The 24241-nt window shown below is 39.8% G+C and overlaps 2 protein-coding genes across 2 annotated transcripts; one reads left to right on the plus strand and one right to left on the minus strand.

Annotated features, from left to right (window-relative positions):
* Positions 1-1379: 1379 nt before the first annotated feature.
* Positions 1380-5637, minus strand: LOC134861714 (potassium voltage-gated channel subfamily G member 2-like). Its single transcript, XM_063879131.1, has 3 exons — positions 5514-5637; positions 3516-4310; positions 1380-2159 (listed from the first exon to the last, which is right to left on the minus strand). The coding sequence occupies exons 2-3, from the start codon at positions 4245-4247 to the stop codon at positions 1380-1382; spliced, it is 1512 nt and encodes a 503-aa protein (XP_063735201.1). The 5' UTR covers positions 4248-4310; positions 5514-5637.
* Positions 5638-6808: 1171 nt separating this feature from the next.
* Positions 6809-23133, plus strand: sacm1lb (SAC1 like phosphatidylinositide phosphatase b). Its single transcript, XM_063879670.1, has 20 exons — positions 6809-6869; positions 7697-7794; positions 7976-8050; positions 8145-8272; positions 9095-9244; positions 10279-10338; positions 11989-12022; positions 12254-12355; positions 12776-12861; positions 13831-13917; positions 14010-14078; positions 14694-14773; positions 14873-14971; positions 15054-15192; positions 16680-16749; positions 16835-16907; positions 17715-17808; positions 18468-18560; positions 18641-18698; positions 20546-23133. The coding sequence occupies exons 1-20, from the start codon at positions 6841-6843 to the stop codon at positions 20680-20682; spliced, it is 1761 nt and encodes a 586-aa protein (XP_063735740.1). The 5' UTR covers positions 6809-6840; the 3' UTR covers positions 20683-23133.
* The last annotated feature ends 1108 nt before the right edge of the window (positions 23134-24241 follow it).

Genomic DNA, 24241 nt, shown 5'->3' on the forward strand with positions numbered 1-24241 from the left:
TTTTGTTCAGTTTTAGTTGAGATGGAGACTGCAACTTGCTTGACATATTGCATGTTTATCACTTTTGCCTTTTTTTTCACAAACCCAGTATACTCTTATTTTGTCAGTCTGCAGTAAATTTAAATATAGGAAAGCACTTGTGTTTGGGTGGTTAATCACTTGAGACCTGAGATAAGAGCAGGACTCAGATTGGTTATCCCTTAACGATTTTACATATGTTACTGTTCAAATAAAACAGATGTACTACATTGGGGGAGGTCTGTGAACAGCTGATTATGAAAATGAAATGTGGATATCCTATCATTATACTTTTTCACCATCTCAATCCAACGCCATCAGCATCACTACGCTGCTATATTGTAGTTAGTTGGTAACGTTATTATTGATAAGAGGCATCACAAATAGAGTTGCAGATGTAAACAGCATTTTGTCTTCTCTCTGAAATCAGCCAAAGGTGTATGCCATAATGATGTATCTCGTTTTAAAAAACAATTACAATTTTAGAATCATCGCTTTCTGTTTATTTCTTTAATAATAAAGGCAAAAAAAGGATGTCATTTTATAGGCTCTCAGAAATGATTGAATGGTCTTTTACTCAATTAGCTGATTACATCGTATTTATAAGACAGACGCTTATCCAAAATACAGCATAAATTCTTACATGTATATTTCGAGCTTTTTGGTTGATAAAGAATTAGACAGCACTTTTGCACCAGAATTAAATTAATATTAAAAATAACAACATTTTGGCTCTTTGTCTTGGTATCCCCCAAGACTCCTTTTTAGCGACAACGTTAGCGAAACTGTTTTCATTCATATTACGATGACTGTATATATGAAACTTCCAATAAATGATATCGCTAACAGGCTAAGTTTAGCTTATTGCTGGACACTTTCCAAAGAAACAGTCTGGCCTAAAGTTGACTTCATAATATTTAATTAAGAAAAAAAAGAATGATTATAGTAAGACCAGATGGTCAACAGAAAATATCTGAGCCAATTCGCCCTCTTTGTCTTTCTACACAAACCTTCCACACACAAGGTGGACTAAATAACTCAAACCACACACATGTGACAATAGCTGGAATTACAGAGTAGTGTGTGTGGTGTAATCAAAACGTTATAATAATACAAATAATAAACAATGGCTGAATAAGCATTTTGGTTCCTACCTCCTGACCTGTCATGCTGCTATACCACTCTTCTAGGATGACTTTTTCTATATATTTTGGAGTGTAGCTGCAGGAATTTGCTCTTATTAACCACAATAATGTTAGACAGATGTTTTAGCGAGGTTTCTTACTTTTGGCTGCAGTATTTCATTTTTGTAAACTAAACAAGTCACTGGAGGATTGCTCTGTAATGTCTTTCATTACAAGCTAATAAGACCAGGTAATATGGTCTTTTTCTGGCCAACTGTCTCTTTCTCTCATGTTCTCCTCAGCCTCGCTGGCGAGATCGTTGCCCCTCTCCTCCTTCCATAGCCGGTTGTGCTCCTCCTTCAACTCCCTGTAGGTTTGTTGGAACGTGTGGAAGATAGATGTGGAAGGGAACGACAGAAGGAGGATCCCTGACAAGATTATAATCAGCGCCACCACTTGACCCGGTATGCTGCTTGGCACCATGTCGCCATACCCCACTGTGGTGACTGCGATGATGGACCACCAGTACGATGCTGGGATGCTGCTGAAGCTGACCTGGGGAGACTTGGCAGCGTGGGGAGCTAGCTCACTCTCAGCCAGGTGTATGAGTGGAGAGAAGAGAGTCACAGCCACACACACAAAGAGCAGCAGCAAGCCGAAGTCTGTCATACTGCGCTGGATAGTCAGCCCCAATGTCTTCAGACCCAGAGAGTGGCGGGCCAGCCTCATGACGTAAAGAATCCGCAGGGCCCTCATCACACGCAGGATCAGACCCAGTTTATCCAGGGTGCCCTTTCCTGCAACATCCTCGCTATCCCCAACAGGCCCAGACCTGAAATCCAGCAGGGAGACGTAGTAGGGCAAGATGGCAACAGCATCGATTATGTTCAGAGGGCCACGGGCAAACTCAAGCTTGCTCTCTGTGTGGAGAAATCTCACGAGAAACTCAATGGAGAACCAAGCGACACATACAGACTCCACCACAAACAGGTTGCGACACTTTGGGGAGCATTTACCCTGTGGAGAAAAAACAAGAAAAAGATACTGGGTGAGTTTGACAGGCCTTGAAATGAGGTGAAGTGTTGGTTATGTACTTGCATTTAAAAGGTAAAAAGATTTTTGAATGATAGGATCACTACCATGTGTGACACAATCATAAAACTCTTGCTTTTGGCTTCAGTTCTATTTTTAAAGAGCCGTAAGATCTGGGACTGTTTTCATGCTATGAAAAATGACCAAATACAGTATGAGCTTTATTATGCAAAATAACATTGCATAATTACAAGTTCCTCCCAAAAACCATGGTATGTAGCAAAAGGGTTCATGCAAAAGTAAGTTATATTTAATGACACCATCCACTTGAATGAAGTTAACAATCAATTCAACTATCATTTGTTTTGTAGCTATTTTAATTAGAGCATTGTTTCAAACTATAATTCAACCATGACTAACCAGAATCATCATTCAAAACTCCAAAAATGCTCAGTTGGATAAAATAATTGTTGGAGTTACTTAATCTATAATTTGGGAGGGTAGAAGAAATTAAGTTTTAGATATATTTGTTTTTCATTGATCACGACCTGAAGTATCTTTTAGTCATGCTGCTTTAGACCTACACTTCTCTCTGCTGCTCCTCTCCTGCTCTTCCTCTCCACCTGCGTGCATTCTTATCCCAATAAGCATCCAGCGTGCGTATCTGTTTGTGTCTACAGCTAATCGTTAGCATAGAGCTTACAACAGCTAATAGCTTACGGCGCTAAACACACAGCAGGACTGAACAATTCTGTTCAGTGTTCAATAGAAAGAGTTAACTATTGAAAAACAGTTTATTTTGACAACACACACACTTACAGTACTTTAAGTAAGAGTTACTTACCTGTTCTGTAATGTGTGCAAAAAGTGTAGCTGTTAGCCTATTGATTACAGAGTGCTTTACAAAGACTAGGGAAACAGCAAAACACAAAATCTAAAAATCAATATTGTTAAACCTGTATTCTAATTGTAAACGCTCAATACACTGCTGCTGTATATCTTAACATATAATTAAAACGGTAAAGTACCTCAAAATTATACTTGTGTACAGTACTTGAATAAATGTTCTTCACTACATTCTCCTATTGGTATTTAGATTAATACTATATATTACCATGAATATGTAATTGAAAAGCTTATTATTGTATGCTGTATTGTATATTTATTTTTAAATTAAGTTTATACAGAAATGCCAACAGCTGAATAGAAGGAAACAATACTATTTTAATATATTCTATTTGTGTCTAAGGAAATTAATTCATTTTTGTATGTGCTTTCAGTACTTTCCCTTGAATCTTTATTTGATTACAAGTTGACTGCATTTCTGTGGTTCATATGTACCATGGCTTCTTCCTCTTGTTGGTCTGACAGTGAGCTCATGCACAGGCTGACCACAGTGACCACCACCATAGAGACCGACAGGAAGGCGAACACTTTCCCTGCTACACCTGAATGAGGGTTCTCCACTGCTTCTCCCAGCATGCTGAACAGGCCACCCTGTGCCAAAGAAGCCCTCAGTGCCCTCCGCCTCTCACGCCACTCCTCCTCCTTACGCTCGTGTTCGGCTACGTCCTCCACACAGCGCAGTAACCGCTGCCGGCAGCAGACCTCCATCTGTCCTATATCAATGCCCCAGTACAGCAGCTCAACTTGCAGGGCCACATTGCAGACCTCCTGCAGCAAACGCAATTTCCCTTTGGCCAGGAAGTTGAGGATGGCCCGAAAGGCCAAAGGGTCACGGTCGAAGAAGAACTCATGTCGCATCTCGTCGTAGTCATCACAAAACTCTGCTATCTCCCTTATGGTGGTGCAGGAGCGCAGGCGACCCAGACGGCTCTCGGGGAAATCCTCTAGGGTGCTCCAGGGGAAGGCATACTGGATACCCCCCACGTTGATGAGGGCCTTCTGGGAGTGGTTAAGGTAGAAGCATGATGCCGCAGGGCCACAGAGGATCTGAGCACGCTGAAAGTACAAGCCTTTGGCTGTTGGGGTCTCTGGGTCTAAGAAGATGTGGCTATAGCTGTCCTCAGTGCTGAAGGAGTGGTCATTAAAATCAGCACTGATGATGGCCATGGTTTGGAGAAGAATGGCACTGTAGTTACAGTGTGGGCTCTGTTCTGAGATTTGAAGAAAAACCTGTAATTATGAAATATATTGGTAATAAATAAATGTTTAGAGATTAATATCTTATCTTATATTCATATGTTGTCATATGTATGGAATACAATCGTCCAATCAGCTTTATGAAATATTCAAATTACCTTTTGATCTCAGCAACCCCATTTCAACCAACCATGATAACAGCAAACAGACAGCTGGCAACTCTGGTAAACATGATGAATCATTAAGCAGCTAATGAGCTTTAGGGGAGTATTTAACTGGATTACGTAATCAGGATACTAAAAAAACTAAAAGAGCATAAAGTGTTTGTTGTAAAGAATCAGATGTTATTTCTTGTCTTTGAGCTGTTGTCTTCTGTAGGCTGATACTTAAGTGTGAATCTATATGCTTAATGCCTGAATCTGCTTTATGGTTTTCGCTTTCTTTGGTTCATTTGTTCTGTTTTGAATTCAGCAGGTGAACCTATATGTTCATAAAATAATGTGTGTGAGCTGTTTGTATTAAACTGAAATGGCTCAGATGTTGTTCCTGCTTTTTTAAACTGTAGTATGTGCTCATGTGTTTCACTGTTGGTACATAGGCTACTGCCTGAATATGCTTCATGAAAGGCAGGTTTTTCTATGAATAAAATCATTTTTGATCCTGAATATCTTGGTTTCTTCTTTAAGGTCACATTTTTCTGTTGTGCTTCATAACACACTTAAGTAAAATACAACTTATTGATATTGCTTTTAACTTTTGAATTAAATTTGATATTGAGCGGTAATCCAAAATTGACCAAAGAGTTATCGGGTTACATTCCTTTTACATTTTTACAGGTAACTACAGATTGTAAGAGAATACATCTTTAAAATAACCCTCCTAACCCTGATTACAAGGAGACTTACAACTGGATTTTTGGTCTCTGAGCTGGTTTTTCAAAGTTAAAGTTTATATGTTTTCACCTCAAAACAGATACACATGACATTTCCACCAGATTTTATCACTGAAAACCAAATGAGAAAACTTTTTTGTAACAAAAGTTTAATCTCATTTTAAAAAAAAATGTATTTCTTACTTTTGTAGCTTCATGTTGCCTAACCATTGTCCGTTGATATTTGGAGGATTATGACTAAAATCTTAAGTCTCAGGTCTCCTGTTCGGTCTCCACTATGCACAGTATAACTCATGACAAAATATTGGCCAGCTTGCTGTAGTGATAACAGCTCTGTTACCTACCTTAAATTGGTGTTAGGGTATACAACTCCATTCAAAATGACGTTCAGAAGATTCCAAATCCTCCTCTTCTCTTGGATTGAATATACTTACAGAAAATGTGCAGGAACAAACATCCAATGTGTCCTCTTGTCCTCAAGTGAAAGAGTGAACAAAACTGTCCCATCTGTCCCGTTCACCCTTACCTTCTTTCCTCTTCTAAATCCTGTGTTTGGGTGACTAATGGATGACCCTCGTATTTCTAACCAGAATAAATACACTTTGTGTCACACGCTAAGCTTTTAGCTTTATGCATCAAAAGCCTGACAGGCATTGACGGAAGACAGAATCAGAACAGGGGGAAGGATTAATGAGATTTTTATCAAAAGGATAAAGAGCCAAGACAAAAACACATTTCATAGAGTGTTACACAAAATATATTAACAGCAGATGTGCATTTGGAAGTTGTGGACAAACAAATGAATCAGGTTAGGCTGTTCTTGTTTGTAAATAATCTTTTTGGGGACAATTGTACACATCAATTGGGAGTTATAAAGAGCAATTTAATAAGACTATCTTCCTTCATTTAACCACTTTTATCCCGACATGGATGTTACTGTGTTGGGAATAAAGACTGGAAGACGTTGTTCATTTTTTTTCAATTTAGCAACTGAATAAAAAAAATAAAAAGGAACCACAAAAGTGAAAACCATAAAAATAATTCAAGAAATAGATTCATATTATAGGCCTACTGAACAGTATGCTGTTTAAATAGTGTAGGTGAGCTTAATCTACTTTAATAACTTATAAGTAGCTTTTTCTGTTAGCCTACATTTTCAATGTAAATGTTATTTGGTATTAAGGTTATTCAAAAGTAACAGAAAGTAATTTACATTTATATTTAGATCTGTTCGACCAGCTCATTTTATTTCGGTGATCAGGCTGTTGATAATTATTATTAACTAATTATTCTTGTTCTTCTGTTCAGTGCAATCACAACTATTTATTTATCTTATTTTTCAAGAAAAAATTAAATGAATACATGGTATACAGAGCTACATATGCAGTAAAAACAAAAACAAATAAAATAATACTAAAACACATCAAAAATCAAAGAAGGTAATAACATAACAATATAATAATATTTTTGAAATACACCTCTGGTATGGATAGATTTTTTATTCAATGTTTAATTCAATTATTCCCATAGATTATCCGCATATGCTGGTTTTGTCTGGGACTTTTGCAGAGCAACAGCGCCATCTTGCGTCCGTGTGCGGAAGACACACAGCAGAAGGCGGAAGTAGCCGCTGTGTCGGTGACACGTCACTGAGGTCAGACGGGAGGAAAGATGGCGAGCACCTATTCGAGTTTCAACCTGTAAGTATTCTTGATCAATTTATTTGTGTTACACAACTTTTAATTTGTGTTACAGTGATGGGGGGGTCCTCCTGACATGTGCAGCTCGGCAGCAGAGTCACTGCCGCACGCGGGGCTAGCGGTAGCGCCCGGTTGTCTAATTTTGCTTCTCTATTAAGAGCACTTAGCATCGAGCTGGACCTCAGTTACATTACTGTGCTGAACTGCAGATCCACTGCCGCTCTGCTACTCATCTGCTCCACTGCTGCATCAGCTCCAACAGCTCATAGTTAGAGACATATACTTCCTTATCGTTATTACTGACGCTATTACACAGAGCCCTGCTGCTGCTGCTAGGGGTGGTGCTGGTGGTGTATGTGTTGGCCCCTGGTAGATATTACACAATAGAGAATGTTGGAATCTTGTGCAATGAGCAATATAATATAATCAGTATAATATAATAACAATATAAACACTTTATTTGTAACTCTACTGTGCATTATTCCTAATCATTTTTATGTGCAATACATATGTTTTTAATAATATCTCGAAACCTGATGTTCACTTAGCCATTGAAATGCTGCTTCTCATTTTTAGCCATTGATGAGTATTTTTATTGTATTAACAATGTGTGTTTTTCTCTATAATTCACATGTTGGCTTCATCTTTATTATTGCTTGCCCTTTTTTACCTGCTATGTCACATTTCGCCGCTGCAGGACTGAACAAAGGAATTACATTTCTGATTGTTCAACTGCTGCTTGTTCTGCTAATGGTGCTGGTGTGTGTGCTGGTGTGCTGATCCATGTTAGTGTTGTAGTTTAAAACAGTTTGTGTGTGTCTCATCAGGCGCACCACCCAGGAGAAGTTCTACATCGAGGCGTGTGATGAGGGCTCTGAGGAGGTGCTGGCTGTGGACAGAGTGTCCACTGAGATGACCCTCACAGGTAAGCACAGATGGGGGGTATCATTGAATGAGAACACACACAGACTTCAGAACATAAACACGCTGATACTCATTGGACAACTATAATTACTTTGCTACGGATATAATCAATGAAACAATTAGGTAACGTGGTGATTCCAGTCAGTCTCTAACCCTTGTTGTGTCCCTGCTGCTGTCCTCAGTGAAGAGGGACGTCCCTGCAGGAGCTGACAGCAGGCCCATATGTGGTCTCATGGGGACCATACGTTTGGTGGCAGGTGAGTTCAGAGGGCAAAATTCCTGCTGGGATATTTGGCAGGCATCATTTGGTGTTTTGAGGTCTTTAGCCCCCCCCCCCCCTTTTTGTCTTAGGCATGTATCTGGTTGTCATCACCAAGAAGAAGAAGGTGGGAGATCTCCTGGGCCATGCTGTGTGGAAGGCTGTGGACTTTGACATCATCTCCTATAAGAAGACAATACTTCATCTGACAGACAACCAGGTAGGATTGGGATGCCACATGCTGGGGGTCCTGTCTGTCATCCGGGAGCTCTGCTTCTGTGCACCACAATGTGAGGCTTTGAATTGACATGTTCCCAAAGCTGAATAAATGAAATATTTCACTTTAGTCGTGTTAAAACTAGGAAACAGAAATAAATAAATCAAAAGTACCGTAACTGTCCAAGTCCGCTCACAGTTTATTTTCCATTAACCAGTCTTTAAACACTGCCAGAGCCCATACTGTCTTCCTGTTAGTGTTTACTTCCTGTCGGTATTCTTCTGCTGTTTCTGTTGGAGTGTACTTCCTGTCTGTTTTCTTCTGATGTTTCCTTTTGTATTTACTTCCTGTTTGTATTCTTCTTCTTCTCTCTTTAGTTTTTACTTCCTGTCTGTCTTTTTCTGCGGATTGATATGATTGCACAAAGTCCGTTGATCCTCCTTAGCAATAGTCTGTTCTCCTTAGCAATAACAGACCACTGGAATGCCAAATAGACCAATTAGAATTCATTATTCAACTAAGCCATGTAATAATATGCAACATTTCAAACCAGTGGGAGAAAACTATCTTAGTTGGTACAACTGGGGACACGTTAGTACTCTTAATCACTTTAATCAATTAATTTGTTGTGTAACCTATAGTCTCTGGAACAGGTCAACTAAGTACACACACAGTTTGTGGTTCAGAGCAGCACTTACATGTAATTGTTCTAGGAAGATAGAGAGGATTTGTATGTAAAAAATGAATCTACCTGGCAAGAAGTTGCTTCTTCTGCTGACTGTTTCCACCATTCATCATTTACCTCTGCTGCTGATGTTCTTTCAGATGCAAGACAACAAGACTTTCATGTCCATGATCAACAATGTGTTGCACACAGATGGCTTCTACTTTGCAACAGACTACGACCTGACACACACTCTGCAGCGCCTGGCCAACACCAGCCCCGAGTTTCAGGAGATGAGTCTTCTGGAGAGGGTAAGCCCCCTGTAATCTCTGTGAAGAAAGAGGTGCCCAATCAGAAAACTGTTAAAATAAAAAGATCATTCACAGAATCAATATAAAGATTTTTTATGCTCCTATAATTAGAAACCCATATATCTCATGGATAATTCCAAATATGCAACTATATCACTTTTCTATGAAACATTAAAGGGGCCCTATTATGCTTTCTGGGGTTTCCCTTTCCTGTAGTGTGTTATATAGTTGTTGGTGAATGTAAATGGTCTGCAAAGGCTAAAATCCGTGTGTTTCCTCCAGAGGGAGTTTCACCCAGAGATAAAAAAAGTGATGCAATCAGCACAACTCATCGAGGCTCCCCCAGCTGCTGCAGGGAATGTGGCTCCCAGGAAGCTTATCATTACCGCTTGTTCTGGGCATGTCCACAAATAATCACTTTTCAGCTCCAGATTTACTCAGAAATTGAAATTTTGTTGGAGGCAAAGATTCCCTTTTAATTAGAGCTAATTTATTTTTGGTGCATATACAATAAATACCCACAACTTACAAATGTAACACATAATTGTAAAACTAAGTTTAGCTGCAAGAAAAGCGATCACAAAAAAATATTATAAGGAAACAATCACTTTCTCCATGAGGTTTCAGGAAAACCAATTTGAAGAAACATTAAAAAAGATGAACCTTTATTAATCCCCCTAGGGAATTAAAGGTGGAAACAATATATTTTCCAGCGATGGCCATCCTTTGTTTGATTGTGCTTTTACACTCCCTGCGATCTTTATTTTTCTTCAAACAGAGAACACCCCCTGTACATTTTTTACGTATATATTTATTGTTATTGTGTTGCTTTGTTTGGTGTGTTTGGTTCTCTTAATAGATGAACTGTTGATTAAGCAAAATGTAATATAAATATTACCTGACTCGAAAAATAAAGGAACCTTTCTTTGTTTTGAATGTTCCCTATAGTGTGCCTCCTCTCCAGGTGTAGCCCTCACCCATGGGTGCCCCTGTATTTGTCTCTGTATTAACCCGTGCTCTCTGTCCCTGTTCAGGCGGATCAGCGTTTCGTCTGGAACGGACATCTGTTGAGAGAATTCCTAGCACAGCCAGAGGTAAGACAGGACATCTTACTATTTCCCATCCTCAGTAACACAGAAAGGACACACACCTGCAGTAAGAGTAGAAACAGCATTTAGATTTCACAGCTGACGTCGACTCGTCATCAACCACATGAACAACTGAAGACACATACTTTCTATGTTTCTAACCTAACATGGAATATCATTTTTATTGTCTCTTATTAGATTTGAAGCATCCCCCGACATACAGTCATATAGAACCTTTAAGATCTAACACATGCACAAGAATAAAGACATGTTGTGATAATAATTAGGAAATATATTCATTATCTTTAAGTGCTTAGGAAAATTAAGCACTTCAGGTACTAAAGTGTTGGGGGTGAAACAAAGATGGGAAAATATATAGGCTAGCCAACATCGATATCAGTACACTGTTCCTGTGTCATTAGCCGCTGAGTTAGATGTGTGAACTCTGACCTGGTGAAGTCCATCTTCAGGGCGCCAGTACCAGCGTACTGCTTGGCACAGGCATCAGCGTGGTCTGCCCAGGCTGCATGGGAACAGGAAGAGAGACAGATCATGTTAGCATTGAGGACCTTTAATGTAGAAGAGCCACTGTGGTGTAAAGGGGTAGGCATTTTGAATCCCAGTTGCAGTTCAGCAGTTTGAGCTGAGTGAGGTTTCAGTTATTTTCTCTTAAAGTGACTCAGTCACCATTCAGTTCATTATTCCGGCCTTGTAGCCCAGGCAATAGCAGTTATGGATCTTTGTTTTTCTCAGCAACATGTACACTCTCTGGAAAGAAAGATAAATGTTGTGTAATTCTGACTAATGTCAAAGTTAGCATAGGTAACCTGATATCATATTCCCTCTAGTATAGTAAGGCAAGTTAACTCGTATAGCACGTTTCAACACCGGCAATTCAAAATGCTAAATAAAAAATAAAAACCATTAAGCTATACTGCAATGGAATCACATTATACAATTACTGTATTATATGACAAGCTAAAAGAGATTCTGACAGATATAATGGATATAAGTTGCAGTGCGGTGTAAGATATATTACCAGTTATTAGATTCCATTAAAAGCAGCGGCAAAAAGAAAAGTCTTCAACCTGGATTTGAAAGTGGTAAGAGTTGCAGCGGACCTGCAGGTTTCTGGTACTTTGTTCCAGATAGTTGGACCATAATAACTGAACGCTGCTTCTCCATGTTTAGTTCTGACTCTGGGGACAGAAGCAGACCCGCCCCAGAGGACCTGAGAGTTCTGGATGGTTCATAATTTAGAAAGTGTATTTTGGGCCTAAACCATTCCATGCTTTATAAACCAGCAGCAGTATTTATAATGATCTGACAGGCAGGAAGCCAGGGTAAAGACCTCAGAACTGGACTGATGTGATCCACTCTCTTAGTGTTAGTGAGGACTCAAGCAGCAGCATTCTGAATCAGCTGCAGCTTTTTAACAGTTGTTTTAGTGAGACCGGTAAAGACACCTTTACAGTAGTCCAGTCTACTGAAGATAAAATACTGCATTCCAGCTGAGACATACAGTACTGTAAGACCTAAAATCCTAGATATATTCTTAAAGAGGTAGTCGACTGACTTTGTAATTGTGTAATGTGATTATTGAAACTCAGGTTTGAGTAAAGCATTTCATTGTCTGACACTGCTCTTCTCCTCCAGGTACACAAGTTTGTGTTTCCTGTTATCCATGGCTGTATCCTTTCCTGTTGCACAGTTTTGTTTTAGAGAGTGAGTGTGAGGTCCTGCATGTTGGGCCCATCTCTTTTAGTTATTATCTTTAGAGTTGTGTCTAAGTAGAGTGTTTTTATAGAAGTGTTTTTGTGCCCAGATGAGGAAAAACATCAAGATCTCTGGGAGAGATTTTTGAATGTGCAGAGCACTCTTTTGTTTTGCATGTGAGTTTCTTAACACATTTGCTGACCAGTCATCGCCATGAGGTCGTGCTGCATCAACGGGAAGGTGTTTGAGTGGAGCATCATCTCCAGGAGGAGCTGCTTCAGAGCCGGAGTCCGCTACTACGTCCGAGGTAACGCAACTTTCTCAAGTGTCTTTTGTGTCTTTCAACATATTGGTAATTCTTATGCAGCTTATTTAATGGACAGAAAAATCAGTAGCAAAGGAAAAGCATCATTACACATTTTATGTCAATATTTCTGATACATTTAAGTGTTTGTTCATATTACCTGCTGCTATAATTGCACCCCCAGCCAGCATCAGTCAGTTTTTTGTTTTTAATAACATTTCCAGCACTGTATGTTGCACGTTTTTATTGACTGTTATTTCCTTGTATAAAATCAAATTTGTCTTTAGGGTGACTAACAAAATCTGTCTAGGGACTGCAGATGAAAAGTAGCCCCTTGGCTAACTCTGGCACATTTACAGAAATGTTGATTAATGTGCACTGTCCCTGTTAAATAAATAAACAGCTGTGTGTTTCTGTGTGCAGGCATCGACTCTGAAGGCCATCCTGCTAACTTTGTGGAGACGGAGCAGATCGTTCAGTTCAACAGCGCCAAGGCTTCCTTTGTTCAGGTGAGCCAAAGAAGAGAGGTAGTCTGCAGTGAGGAAGAAGTGAATTACCACAGTAGGGAGCGTTCGGTGAAGAACAGAGGTCATGACACTTTAAGATGTCAGGTCAATGTTTTGTTTTTATATCATGAGGGTTGGGTATCGTATTGATTCAAACAATTCCTCTTCTGATTTTAGTTCTGCTATCCATGTCGGTTCATAATTTCAGTTCTTTGTGAAGGTGAAAACTTACATGCCTATTCACAGAACATGTGTGTCCAACATACAGCCGCGGAAAAAATTAAGAGACCACTTCAGCATTATAATTTCCTCTTGTTTTATTTTTTACAGACATGTCTTTCAGTTAAATTATTATTATTATTGGTTTTATTGTATTCTATAAACTACTGACAACATTTCTCTGTGTTGGAATTCAACAGACACTGGAATGGCTGCCATACATGTAGAGATCAAGATTTAAGAAACATTTGGAGTGGTCTCTTAATTTTTTCCGGAGCTGTATGTGGTGTAGTTAATACCTGTCAGCTGCCAGATTTCTGTTTGAAAAAGTAAAGAAAGCATAATTTATTACAAAAAATTCCCTCTCACAGTCTGGGGATTTGAGTGCAACGCGTGGATTCAGAGAGGAATTGTTGGTCAATACAAACGACATAGTGCCGGGACAGTATAAACTAGATGTACTCCTTTGCTGAGCTCCACCCCGTCCAGAGAGAGCACGTCATTTGCGTTTTTGAAAACAGATAAGCAGAACCAAAATTACATTTTTATTATTATTACAGCCGGTACCATGCAAATGGTATCATACATTATAAACCATATGTGTTCATTCAGTATGTTTATATTCCTTCAAATGAGTTTTGCATTTCTTTTACCCCACAGTTTTTCCACACAGTGCTGTATTCAGCGCTCTTTAATAGCTTAAATGTGTGCGGAGTTCTTTAAAGCAGGATGATCATATGCTTCTCCCCACAGACAAGAGGTTCCATCCCCTTCTTCTGGTCTCAGAGACCCAACCTCAAGTACAAGCCCAAACCACAGATCAGCAAAACAGTGAACCACGTAAGCTGTCTTCACATCAACCCGAGACACAAGAAGACTTCCCGGTGTCTTCATCCGTCACTCAGCTCTCCTGTTCTCTCTGTCCTCTGTAGTTGGACGGGTTCCAGAGACACTTTGACTCGCAGGTTATTCTCTATGGAAAACAAGTCATTTTGAACTTGGTAAGGATCTAATTATCACGTGTTGAATCCATCACCTGTACTACTTTTATTTTATGAAGTCAAGCGAGATGTTGGTTTCACACTCTTTAACCCTTCCCTGACTAGAAAGAAGCGGTCAAATGAATTAAAGGGGCCCTATTATGCTTTTGGGGGTTTTCCCTTTCCTGTAGTGTGTGATATAGGTTTTAGTGGATATAAATTGTCTGAAATATACGCTAACCTCATCCACCAAAAGTCCAAGAATCAAAATGCAGATGCTTCCTAAATGAATAATGTATGTAAGTACAACCATGTGTTTTTCTTACCGTTTTTAACGAAACACATTGTGATTTTTTAAAGAACTTTGACTGGTTGTAATAATAATTCTGTAATAGATCTGCTAGCAATTATTTCTCCTAGACTTCTGCTATCAGAGGTAGTTAATAATTAATATATACTAAAACCAATAATAATCCAATGCAGTGGCGAATATCTAATATAATACATTTTTTATATTTATATATGAATATTTATATAGTCTTAAGTTATAACCAGCCCTTTTGAAGGCAACCATAATACTATTTGACACCCCTGATATAGCCATCAATGCTTGTTGTCATCCTTTTTTTCCCACAGATTAACCAAAAGGGCTCAGAGAAGCCGCTGGAGCTGGCATTCGACAAGATGGTGGCGGACCTGGGAAATGGCATGGTCAAGTAAGATGACCGGCAGTCCACATGTGGCTTTCTCCTAATCACAACACAAATGATTTAGCTGAGGTGATTACGTTTGGTTAAAGGCTTCCCTTTCTGCAGGTACATAGCCTTCGACTTCCATAAGGAGTGCAGTCGGATGAGGTGGCACCGCCTGCAGATCTTACTGGACATGGTCGCTGAGATGCAGGATGAATTAGGGTCAGTTCGCGTGAGCCAATAACCAGGTAGATATCTCTGCACTCTGCATCAGAGGAAATACCGTGTGTGTGTGTGGATGCAGATATTTCCTGGTGGACGCAGATGGGAAGGTGCTGCTGCACCAAGACGGCACGTTCCGGAGCAACTGCATGGACTGCCTGGACCGAACCAACGTCATCCAGAGCATGCTGGCCCAGCGCGCCCTGCAGTCACAGCTACGGGTACATGCTAACTTCAAACTTAGGCCATAATCCTTTAGAAGGTGACAGAAACAAGAGCACATAGAGGACACTTTAATAAGATAAGATAAGATAAGATGTACCTTTATTAATCCCCGTGGGGAAATTCAAGTGTTTATGCAGCAACAGAGAAGAGGAAAAACAGTCCAGGTTCACACAGGGATATGAAACCCAAATTTAAATTCAAAATTCAATAGAAAAATAAATATATATATATATACAGATAAGTAACGAAAGTATTGTTAAAAATATACATGTATGTGTGCAATCTGTGTTGGTCAACAAAAAAAAAAAGAATTTTTACTTGATTTCTGAAAAATAATCTTTGCCAACTACCCAACTATTAGAACAACACACACTGCTGTCTTTTCTTTGGTGTTTATTAGACTTCTCCAGGGTTTTGTCTAAACCGGGTAAGCATTTCTTACTGTCAGCGTGCGCCCTCATACCCAAATTTTCCCCGTAATAATTTAAGTTGATGCAAGAAAACAATATTTATGTTCGTCAAAAACTGTATAATCAGTCCAAAAATAGGTTTTCCCGTGCCACAGTATTGCCCTCATACTATATGTTTCGAGAAAAAACTCAAAGAAATGTCACTCTTCCGGTAGAACAGCGGTTCCCAACCTTTTTCGACTCAGGGCCCACTTAAGATTAAAAAAAAAATCCACAGCCCATAGTCAACCATAAACAATACGGAGACTAAATACAGTTCTTCAGTTCTGAAATGACTTTTTACATCATTCAGAAAAGGAACTGCCCATCAGTAACAAACAGAAACAAGAGAGTGAGGGGCTGTCTGCAGTAGGCAAATTAATAACGATTTCATTCAGAAATTGAGAAATGCATTCTTATACATAACAATTGCACATATGTTACACGCATCATATGTAGTGAGGTAAATCACACATACAATGGTGCGGAAAAAACGCTTGGATAGTTTTAGCTGTGGATGTTTGTTTTTTTACCAAAACCAACCAATCGGGTGCATTATCAATGTCGTTCCGCGGGAAAGTTCCTACCATCAACTTTCAATTTAAGTTTTGAATAAAAGCTTTATGTTTATTAGAAGAAAAAAAAAAGTTTTGAAAATGTTTTTGCGGCCCACAGCTTGGGAACTGCTGCTGTAGAAGTTTCACGTTTTTCAGAAATAAGTAAGTAGCTCAACACCAGTTAAAAAGGATTTGAAATGATGAGGTAAAACATGTTGAGAAATCCAGTCAGAGCAGATGATTGAATAGGTGCTGTGGAAATGGACATTATTTACCCAGACCACCGGGGAGCTTGTAGAACGCGTTGCATTTACAGCAAATTAAAAGAACTAAAATATCATGAAACACCACCTCTCAACTCAAGTGTGTGTGTGTGTGTGTGTGTGTGTGTGTGTGTGTGTGTGTGTGTGTGTGTGTGTGTGTGTGTGTGTGTGTGTGTGTGTGTGTGTGTGTGCGTGTGCGTTTGTGCGCCTGCAGAAAATGGGAGTCCTCCATGCGGGCCAGCAGATTGAAGAACAGATGGACTTCGGGAAAAAGTTCAAGAACGGTGGGCCCCTCACACCACAGCGGCTCTTCTACATTAAAGCTCCTCGATGCTAACATGATCTGTCTCTCTTCCTGTTCCCATGCAGCCTGGGCAGACAACGCTGATGCCTGTGCCAAGCAGTACGCTGGTACTGGCGCCCTGAAGACGGACTTCACCAGGTCAGAGTTCACACAGCTAACTCATGCTAACCAGCGGCTAATGACACACTAATACTGATATCGATGTTAGCTAGCCTGTATATTTGCCCATCTTTGTTCCACCCCAACACTTTGGTACTAACATTATTCTTTTTTTATAAATGAGTGTCCAGATATAAAATAATAATTCAAAATCTATCACATGGACCTGAAATACCACCATTTGATTAGCTATGATTCTGAAATCTTTGTTTGTCGATAACCAAGCTTGTTAGCAGGCAGTTATTGTTCTCCTAGATTTGTCTGTCTGTTGGAGCTATATTTTGATTTATATTATAGTCAAACATTTATTTTAGTAGTTTCCAGGCTTTTATTTTGAAGGCACGTTTGGGCACTGGGTGAAGACGGCACCTGGTGTAATTGTATATGTTGGAGATAGGTGGTGGTGGGAAAAGAGCACTAGTAGGCACATGGATTTTTGACCAGGGTTATTCAGGCAAGAAAGGAAAGGGAATCTATAGGAAATTGTGTTCATTGTATATTGATCATGGAAATAAATGGACAAAATGGAGATTTTTTGTCTGGACTTGCATCCTTGCTCCGCATACAATTCACTAACTGGTGCCTCAGCAGCTGTTTTACTTTAAGTTAATTATCTGTTTATTTTCATATATTTTGGCCGCTACAGTGTCGATTAGGCTAACTGATTTTAGGCTAGTAGCATCGTGGATGAGGATGTTTTCTGTTACTCGGATAAGAAAAAGGTTCAGAGAAATGTTGGTGAATAGTGAATTCTGTTTGGCGTTTAACTACATGATGATCTTTCAGGACAGGGAAGAGGACTCAGTGGGGGCTGCTGATGGACGGCTGGAACTCCATGATCCGATATTACAAGAACAATTTCTCTGATGGTTATAGACAGGTGGGTACAAACCTGTGTGGATAGGTCTTTGTGTTTAACACTCCAGATTAAACTCTGTGAAAAGTGAAATATAAAGTGTAATGAGAAAAGAACATCTTGGGTGTTTTTCTCATTAATGACCAGCTTGCTGCACTTTAAACCGCTTATTACACAGCTACTTACTAAATAAATCAACAATTTGACTTACTATACTGATTAAAGAAGTGTTGTATTGCTACTGCTAAAAAAAGTGTCTGATTAACTTTATAGCCAAGTCACTTAAAAAGAAGCAAGCACACTTTGTAACGTACATTTTTTAACACAGCTGATGTTAAATTGACCGGACTTCTTTCTGCAGATTGAAATGACTGGTCCTCTGATCAGTCTTTTATTAGCAACAATCTGCTATACGAAGCAACAGTTAATCAACAGACATAATCAAGTATTTAACTAAGCTCTGAAATAATTTCTATTACAGTATACTGTTTTTCAGAGTTGTACTTCAGGTATATTGACAGCCAGTGTGACACAATGTAGGGAAAACATGAATGAATTGGTAAAAATAAAATTGACCTTTACACAAAAACAGCCTGAATCCGAGCCAACAATCTGAATAGTCAGAGGGCTTAAGAGATGCAAAAAGCTAAGAAGAGTAGGTAACAGTTGTCTGTTTGGTGCAGGACTCCATTGATCTGTTCCTGGGGAACTATGCTGTGGATGAATCTGATTGGACCACCCCGCTGCGTGAGCCCAAAGACTGGAAGTTTTTGACGGTAAGAAGGGCTCACAGAGGAAGAGTGATGGGTTTATGTCTGTTTCCGATGTCTTTAACGTGACTCTTTCCCTTTCGTAGTTGCCCATCGTCATGGTGGTAGCTTTCTCCATGTGTATCATCTGCCTGCTGATGGCTGGTAAGACAAACTGCTAATCCACTTCAAAAGCATTTACATACACTACAAATATAGCAACACCAGGGTTTATTTATCTTTACATTAAGCTTCCCTCAGGAGGGAATACAGGGATTTTAGCCTTTGCAGACCATTTAGATGCACACATACAGTGGGGCAAAAAAGTATTTAGTCAGCCACCAATTGTGCAAGTTCTCCCATTGAAAAAGATGAGAGATGCCTGTAATTTTTATCATAGGTACACTTCAACTATGAGAGACAGAATGAGAAAAAAAAATCCAGGAAATCACATTGTAGGATTTTTATTGAATTAATTGGTAAATTCCTCGGTAAAATAAGTATTTGGTCACCTACAAACAAGCAAGATTTCTGGCTCTCACAGACCTGTAACTTCTTCTTTAAGAGGCTCCTCTGTCCTCCACTCGTTACCTGTATTAATGGCACCTTTTTGAACTCGTTATCAGTATAAAAGACACCTGTCCACAACCTCAAACAGTCATACTCCAAACTCCACTATGGCCAAGACCAAAGAGCTGTCAAAGGAGACCAGAGACAAAATTGTAGACCTGCACCAGGCTGGGAAAACTGAATCTGCAATAGGTAAGCAGCTTGGTGTGAAGAAATCAACTGTGGGAGCAATTATTAGAAAATGGAAGACATACAAGACCACTGCTAATCTCCCTCGATCTGGGGCTCCACGCAAGATCTCACCCCGTGGGGTCAAAATGATCACAAGATCGGTGAGCAAAAATCCCAGAACCACACGGGGGGACCTAGTGAATGACCTGCAGAGAGCTGGGACCAAAGTAACAGAGGCTACCATCAATAACACACTACGCCGCCAGGGACTTAAATCCTGCAGTTCCAGACGTGTCCCCTGCTTAAGCCAGTACATGTCCAGGCCCGTCTGAAGTTTGCTAGAGGGCATTTGGATGATCCAGAAGAGGATTGGGAGAATGTCATATGGTCAGATGAAACCAAAATAGAACTTTTGGTAAAAACTCAACTCGTGGTGTTTGGAGGAGAAAGAATGCAGAGTTGCATCCAAAGAACACCATACCTACTGTGAAGCATGGGGGTGGAAACATCATGCTTTGGGGCTGTTTTTCTGCAAAGGGACCAGGACGACTGATCCGTGTAAAGGAAAGAATGAATGGGGCCATGTATCGTGAGATTTTGAGTGAAAACCTCCTTCCATCAGCAAGGGCACTGAAGATGAAGCGTGGCTGGGTCTTTCAGCATGACAATGATCCCAAACACACCGCCAGGGCAACGAAGGAGTGGCTTCGTAAGAAGCATTTCAAGGTCCTGGAGTGGCCTAGCCAGTCTCCAGATCTCAACCCCATAGAAAATCTTTGGAGGGAATTGAAAGTCTGTGTTGCCCAGCGACAGCCCCAAAACATCACTGCTTTAGAGGAGATCTGCATGGAGGAATGGGCCAAAATACCAGCAACAGTGTGTGGAAACTTTGTGAAGACTTACAGACAACGTTTGACCTCTGTCATTGCCAACAAAGGGTGTATAACAAAGTATTGAGATGAACTTTTGTTATTGACCAAATACTTATTTTCCACAATCATTTGAAAATAAATTATTTAAAAATCAGACAATGTGATTTCCTGGATTTTGTTTCTCATTCTGTCTCTCATAGTTGAGGTATACCTATGATAATAATTACAGGCCTCTCTCATCTTTTTAAATGGGAGAACTTGCACAATTGGTGGCTGACTAAATACTTTTTTGCCCCACTGTACCTATAGAACACACTACAGGAGAGGGAAAACCCCCAAAAAGCAAAACAGGGTCTCTTTAAATCTCTCCCACTGACTCTGCATGCTGTCCCCTCTCAGGTGAAACGTGGACTGAGACCCTGGCCTACGTGTTGTTCTGGGGGTCTGCCAGCGTGGTGACGAGCGGCCTCATCCTCTTTAACGGACCCGACTTTGTAGATGCTCCAAGGCTGGTCCAGAAGGAGAAGCTGGACTGAATGTGTGTGTGTGGAAAGCAGCTCGGCCCCAGGGAGCTCACCACCTCACCCCCCGGTTCCTCATCATCACTTTACCCCCAGCATGAGCGAGGCTGGAGCCTGTACTGACGGGGGGGGAGGGTGCTGGGAGGCAGGGCCATCCTCGTGTACGACAAAGTGGAGGGACAGAGACTGAGTACACGAGCCGCTGCTGTCCACACTGCAGCTGCTGTCACATGGACAGGACTGTCTGTCCACACTTTTACTGGACACTGGACCTCGGGACGTTTGATTGTCCCTCATTTCAGAGAAACGTTTGCATTTAAAAAGCTTCACTGGGATCAAATTCATATGGAAAATCATTAAGGCCACGTGAGAATTTCTTTTAGATCTGACAAAAAGTTTTAGTTCTAATATTGAAGTAATAATTCAGATTTGTTTTCTGAAATCCTCAGAATTTTGAGATTTAAGTAAGAATTTCTTTGAAAATAGACATTTGGAGAAAGTCTAAACTCTCAGTATTTTGGAAAAATCTGAATTCTGAAAAAAAGTCAGAATTTTCAGCACTTTTCTTCTGAAAATTTAAAACTGGAGAAAAGTCTAGCATTTTCTTCTGAATTCTGACTTTTTTTGTTGAATTTTTACATTTTCTCAGAACTCGAAGAAAAACGCTTTCGATCAGATCTATAAAATAAATCCAAATGTGGCCGTTATCCTCTTCCGTAAATTCACATTACACTGTGCTGTAATGAATGTGCCATTAATGTATGTGCCGTTAATTTGCCTTTTCTTTTTTGCCATTTGCCAATATGTGTTTATCTATGTGCAGCAGCCTCGTCGCTGGAAGGCATCGACACCGTCACCTGAACCCTGAGGCCCCTAACATTTTGCAGCAGTGTGTCCTCACCTCCAAATGCCTGTTAGACTCTCAGAAGGGTGCCATTGAGCAGTTTTAATTATTTCATACAGTCAGGAAACGTATATTTAACACGTATCTGTAATTATCATCAGCCAGTGGTAGTTATTTATACTCAATGTTATCATATGAGGCCACTGCAGAATGTTAGTAAGAAGGCAAGATGCGTCTGTTCCTGCTAGCTGCTAGCATTGTTTAATTTCCTTACAGCCGTCTGTCAATTTATATGGGAAAGTTGTTGGTGCACAGAAATTATTATTTTGTGCGCCTTATTTATTTAATTATCGCCCTCTTTGAGTATATTGTGAGCAGGAATAAACTAATTGAGTTGTTAAACACTATTATTAAAATATAAACAATCAAAGATGCAATAATGTTGAATACTGAATCTGATATATCAGCATTAGGAAGTGAAGTTTGTTACCTTCCAAAGTACGGTGGCCGACTGGTGCAAACACGCTACAACGGCCCAAAACATTTTCATTAGGAGAAACATGCAGCAGCTTCAGAAACGATGCAAATGGAAAAAACACAAATGTCAGGAAACACATTTGAATGAAGAAACCTCTTCACCAACTTGAAAAAACATGCCCAGCGTTTAGAAAACATTCACAACATTGAAGAAAAATGCGCGTTTAGTAAAAGTGCTGCATAAACGAAATGCTGTAAATAAAAAGCGGTTGCAGATCCGCAGTAAGCTGGCTAGCTAACAAAGCTAACCAAGTATTTTAGAAAATACTGACAAAACACGTATAGATATGAAACGGTCCCAGCTGTGTCTCTTTTTAGTATCCGTTTCCGTTGTGTGGCAAGATGGTTTGTTTTTTCATTTGCATTCGTTTTAGCACATTTGTGGTTTTTTATTTGGATCGTTTTTTATGGAAATGTTTTGGGCCGTTGTAGCGCATTTGCATCTGTCGGCCACCGTACCACAGAGTACTAAATTAGTCCTCATAATTTTGGTTATCACAGCCATCACACTGTATATTGGATTAGTTTAGCTTCTGCTGCTATCAGTTAGCATCTGACTGCTAACACTTTGGAGATGCATGGGTGTAATTCGGAGGTTTGCTGTTTTAACAGCGTTGTAATATCTCTGGCATATTATTTAATGCTCTGTTAAGTCATGACGGTGTTATGCCGCTGCTGAGACTCACAAATGCATTACTATCTTTGTCTTTGCTTATTTATCATGAGGGAACCACATGACCTTTATGAGTGATTCAGGAAAATGTGTGGCATTTACTTGTTTTTAAATTCCTCACGTTGATGAGTCATGGCTGCTCATTTTATTTGAGAAAATGTAATGCCTTAATCTGAATGAATTTGGTGTGTTGATATATGATGCGGAACTAAATCGAATAAAATATTTAGCTAAGACAAACTTAATGAAAAGTTAATATTCTCTTCACCATATAATCAATATCATAGCTTCCCGTGATAAACAGAATCTCAATCTCCAGGCTGCAGGGACATCAGCTCTACTAAACAGGGCAGATTATTAATGGGGTTATAGTTTTTCTCCATACTTGTTTAATAAACCGTTATGATAAGGACTTCCACCCAAGTACCAGAGGATTTTATTTTACTGCAACACAGAAAAAGGACTTGAAGTAATGAAGTTTCGTTTCACCGCTCAACTCTATCCTCGGCATCTATTGCGCACATAAAAGCACCTCTTGCCATCTACTGGTGAATATGATTTTACCCCTAGAGCTTCTTAATGTGAGAGCAGGTGGTTTTCCTATCGTCTTTTTATTTATTTTATTTTTTTGGGCAACCTTTAATACAGTGACAGTGAGAAATGGGGGGACAGAGGGGCTGACGCGCGGCAAATGGTCTCAGGCCGGATTTGAACCTGAGTCCACAGCATGAGCTATACGACGGCCTCTCCTATTGTCTTTTTAGTGAAACAAAGCTTTAAAAAAAATACTAACCACTAAACTAATACATTTGGGGGTTGGGGAGGACAATGGAATTTAATAAATAAATAAAAACAACAAGGATTTTGGGCATAGCCTAAATCACCACATTGTCTATCATTGTGTGAAAAAAAGTCAGCCAGTGGGCGAGAAATTACACATTTATTTTTACTTTATTGAAAGCTTTGTTCTGTTGTAATTTCTGTCCATTTGGGGCAGCTCTTATTTATGTGTAGGCAAACAAAAGCTTACTAACACATCCAGCTGATTGCTTATGTAACCTAGATCTCCACAACAAGAGTGGCTCCACAATGTCCGGAAATCCAAAACAAACCCCGCTTTCATAGAGGTTAGGAATTTAAAGAGGATTGGAATTTGGTGTGGAATGTGTTGTTGGGTAATGGAGTGAACATGAGTTGCAGAGCTCCAACAGAAATATGATCAGTGGCGGCTGGTGAACATTTTTTTGGGGGGGGCGCAGTTGGGCGGCACGGTTTAAATAGCACTTTTTTAGAGGTTTAGCTTAAGACAGTTGGTTAGGTGGCTGCGGCCACATTCGTGCTTCTTACATTTTTGTGTGAAGTGCTTTAGATCCTTCATCCCGGTTGTAGTCCAAAGTGTTTCAGTCCCAGGACTTTGAAATAACAGACAAGGGAAACAAAAAAAGGCATTGCTCACTGTACAACCAGCTAACCAATTCCGCTTAGCATACAAGTTTGAGGAGAAAGTCCGAGTGTAGGTT

The sequence above is a fragment of the Eleginops maclovinus genome, chromosome 3, assembly GCF_036324505.1.
Source record: "Eleginops maclovinus isolate JMC-PN-2008 ecotype Puerto Natales chromosome 3, JC_Emac_rtc_rv5, whole genome shotgun sequence".
Taxonomy (NCBI): Eukaryota; Metazoa; Chordata; class Actinopteri; order Perciformes; family Eleginopidae; genus Eleginops; species Eleginops maclovinus.

What these genes read in the sequence shown, in the direction of transcription:
- LOC134861714 (XM_063879131.1), bottom strand. Translation starts at nt 4,247, where the DNA reads ATGGCCATCATCAGTGCTGATTTTAATGACCACTCCTTCAGCACTGAG. An exon ending in AACAAGAGGAAGAAGCCATG is followed by an intron (nt 2,160 to 3,515) that starts GTACATATGAAC and finishes TTTTCTCCACAG; the next exon opens with GGTAAATGCTCCCCAAAGTG.
- sacm1lb (XM_063879670.1), top strand. Translation starts at nt 6,841, where the DNA reads ATGGCGAGCACCTATTCGAGTTTCAACCT. An exon ending in GAGATGCAGGATGAATTAGG is followed by an intron (nt 14,972 to 15,053) that starts GTCAGTTCGCGT and finishes GTGTGGATGCAG; the next exon opens with ATATTTCCTGGTGGACGCAG. An exon ending in AAGACTGGAAGTTTTTGACG is followed by an intron (nt 18,561 to 18,640) that starts GTAAGAAGGGCT and finishes TCCCTTTCGTAG; the next exon opens with TTGCCCATCGTCATGGTGGT.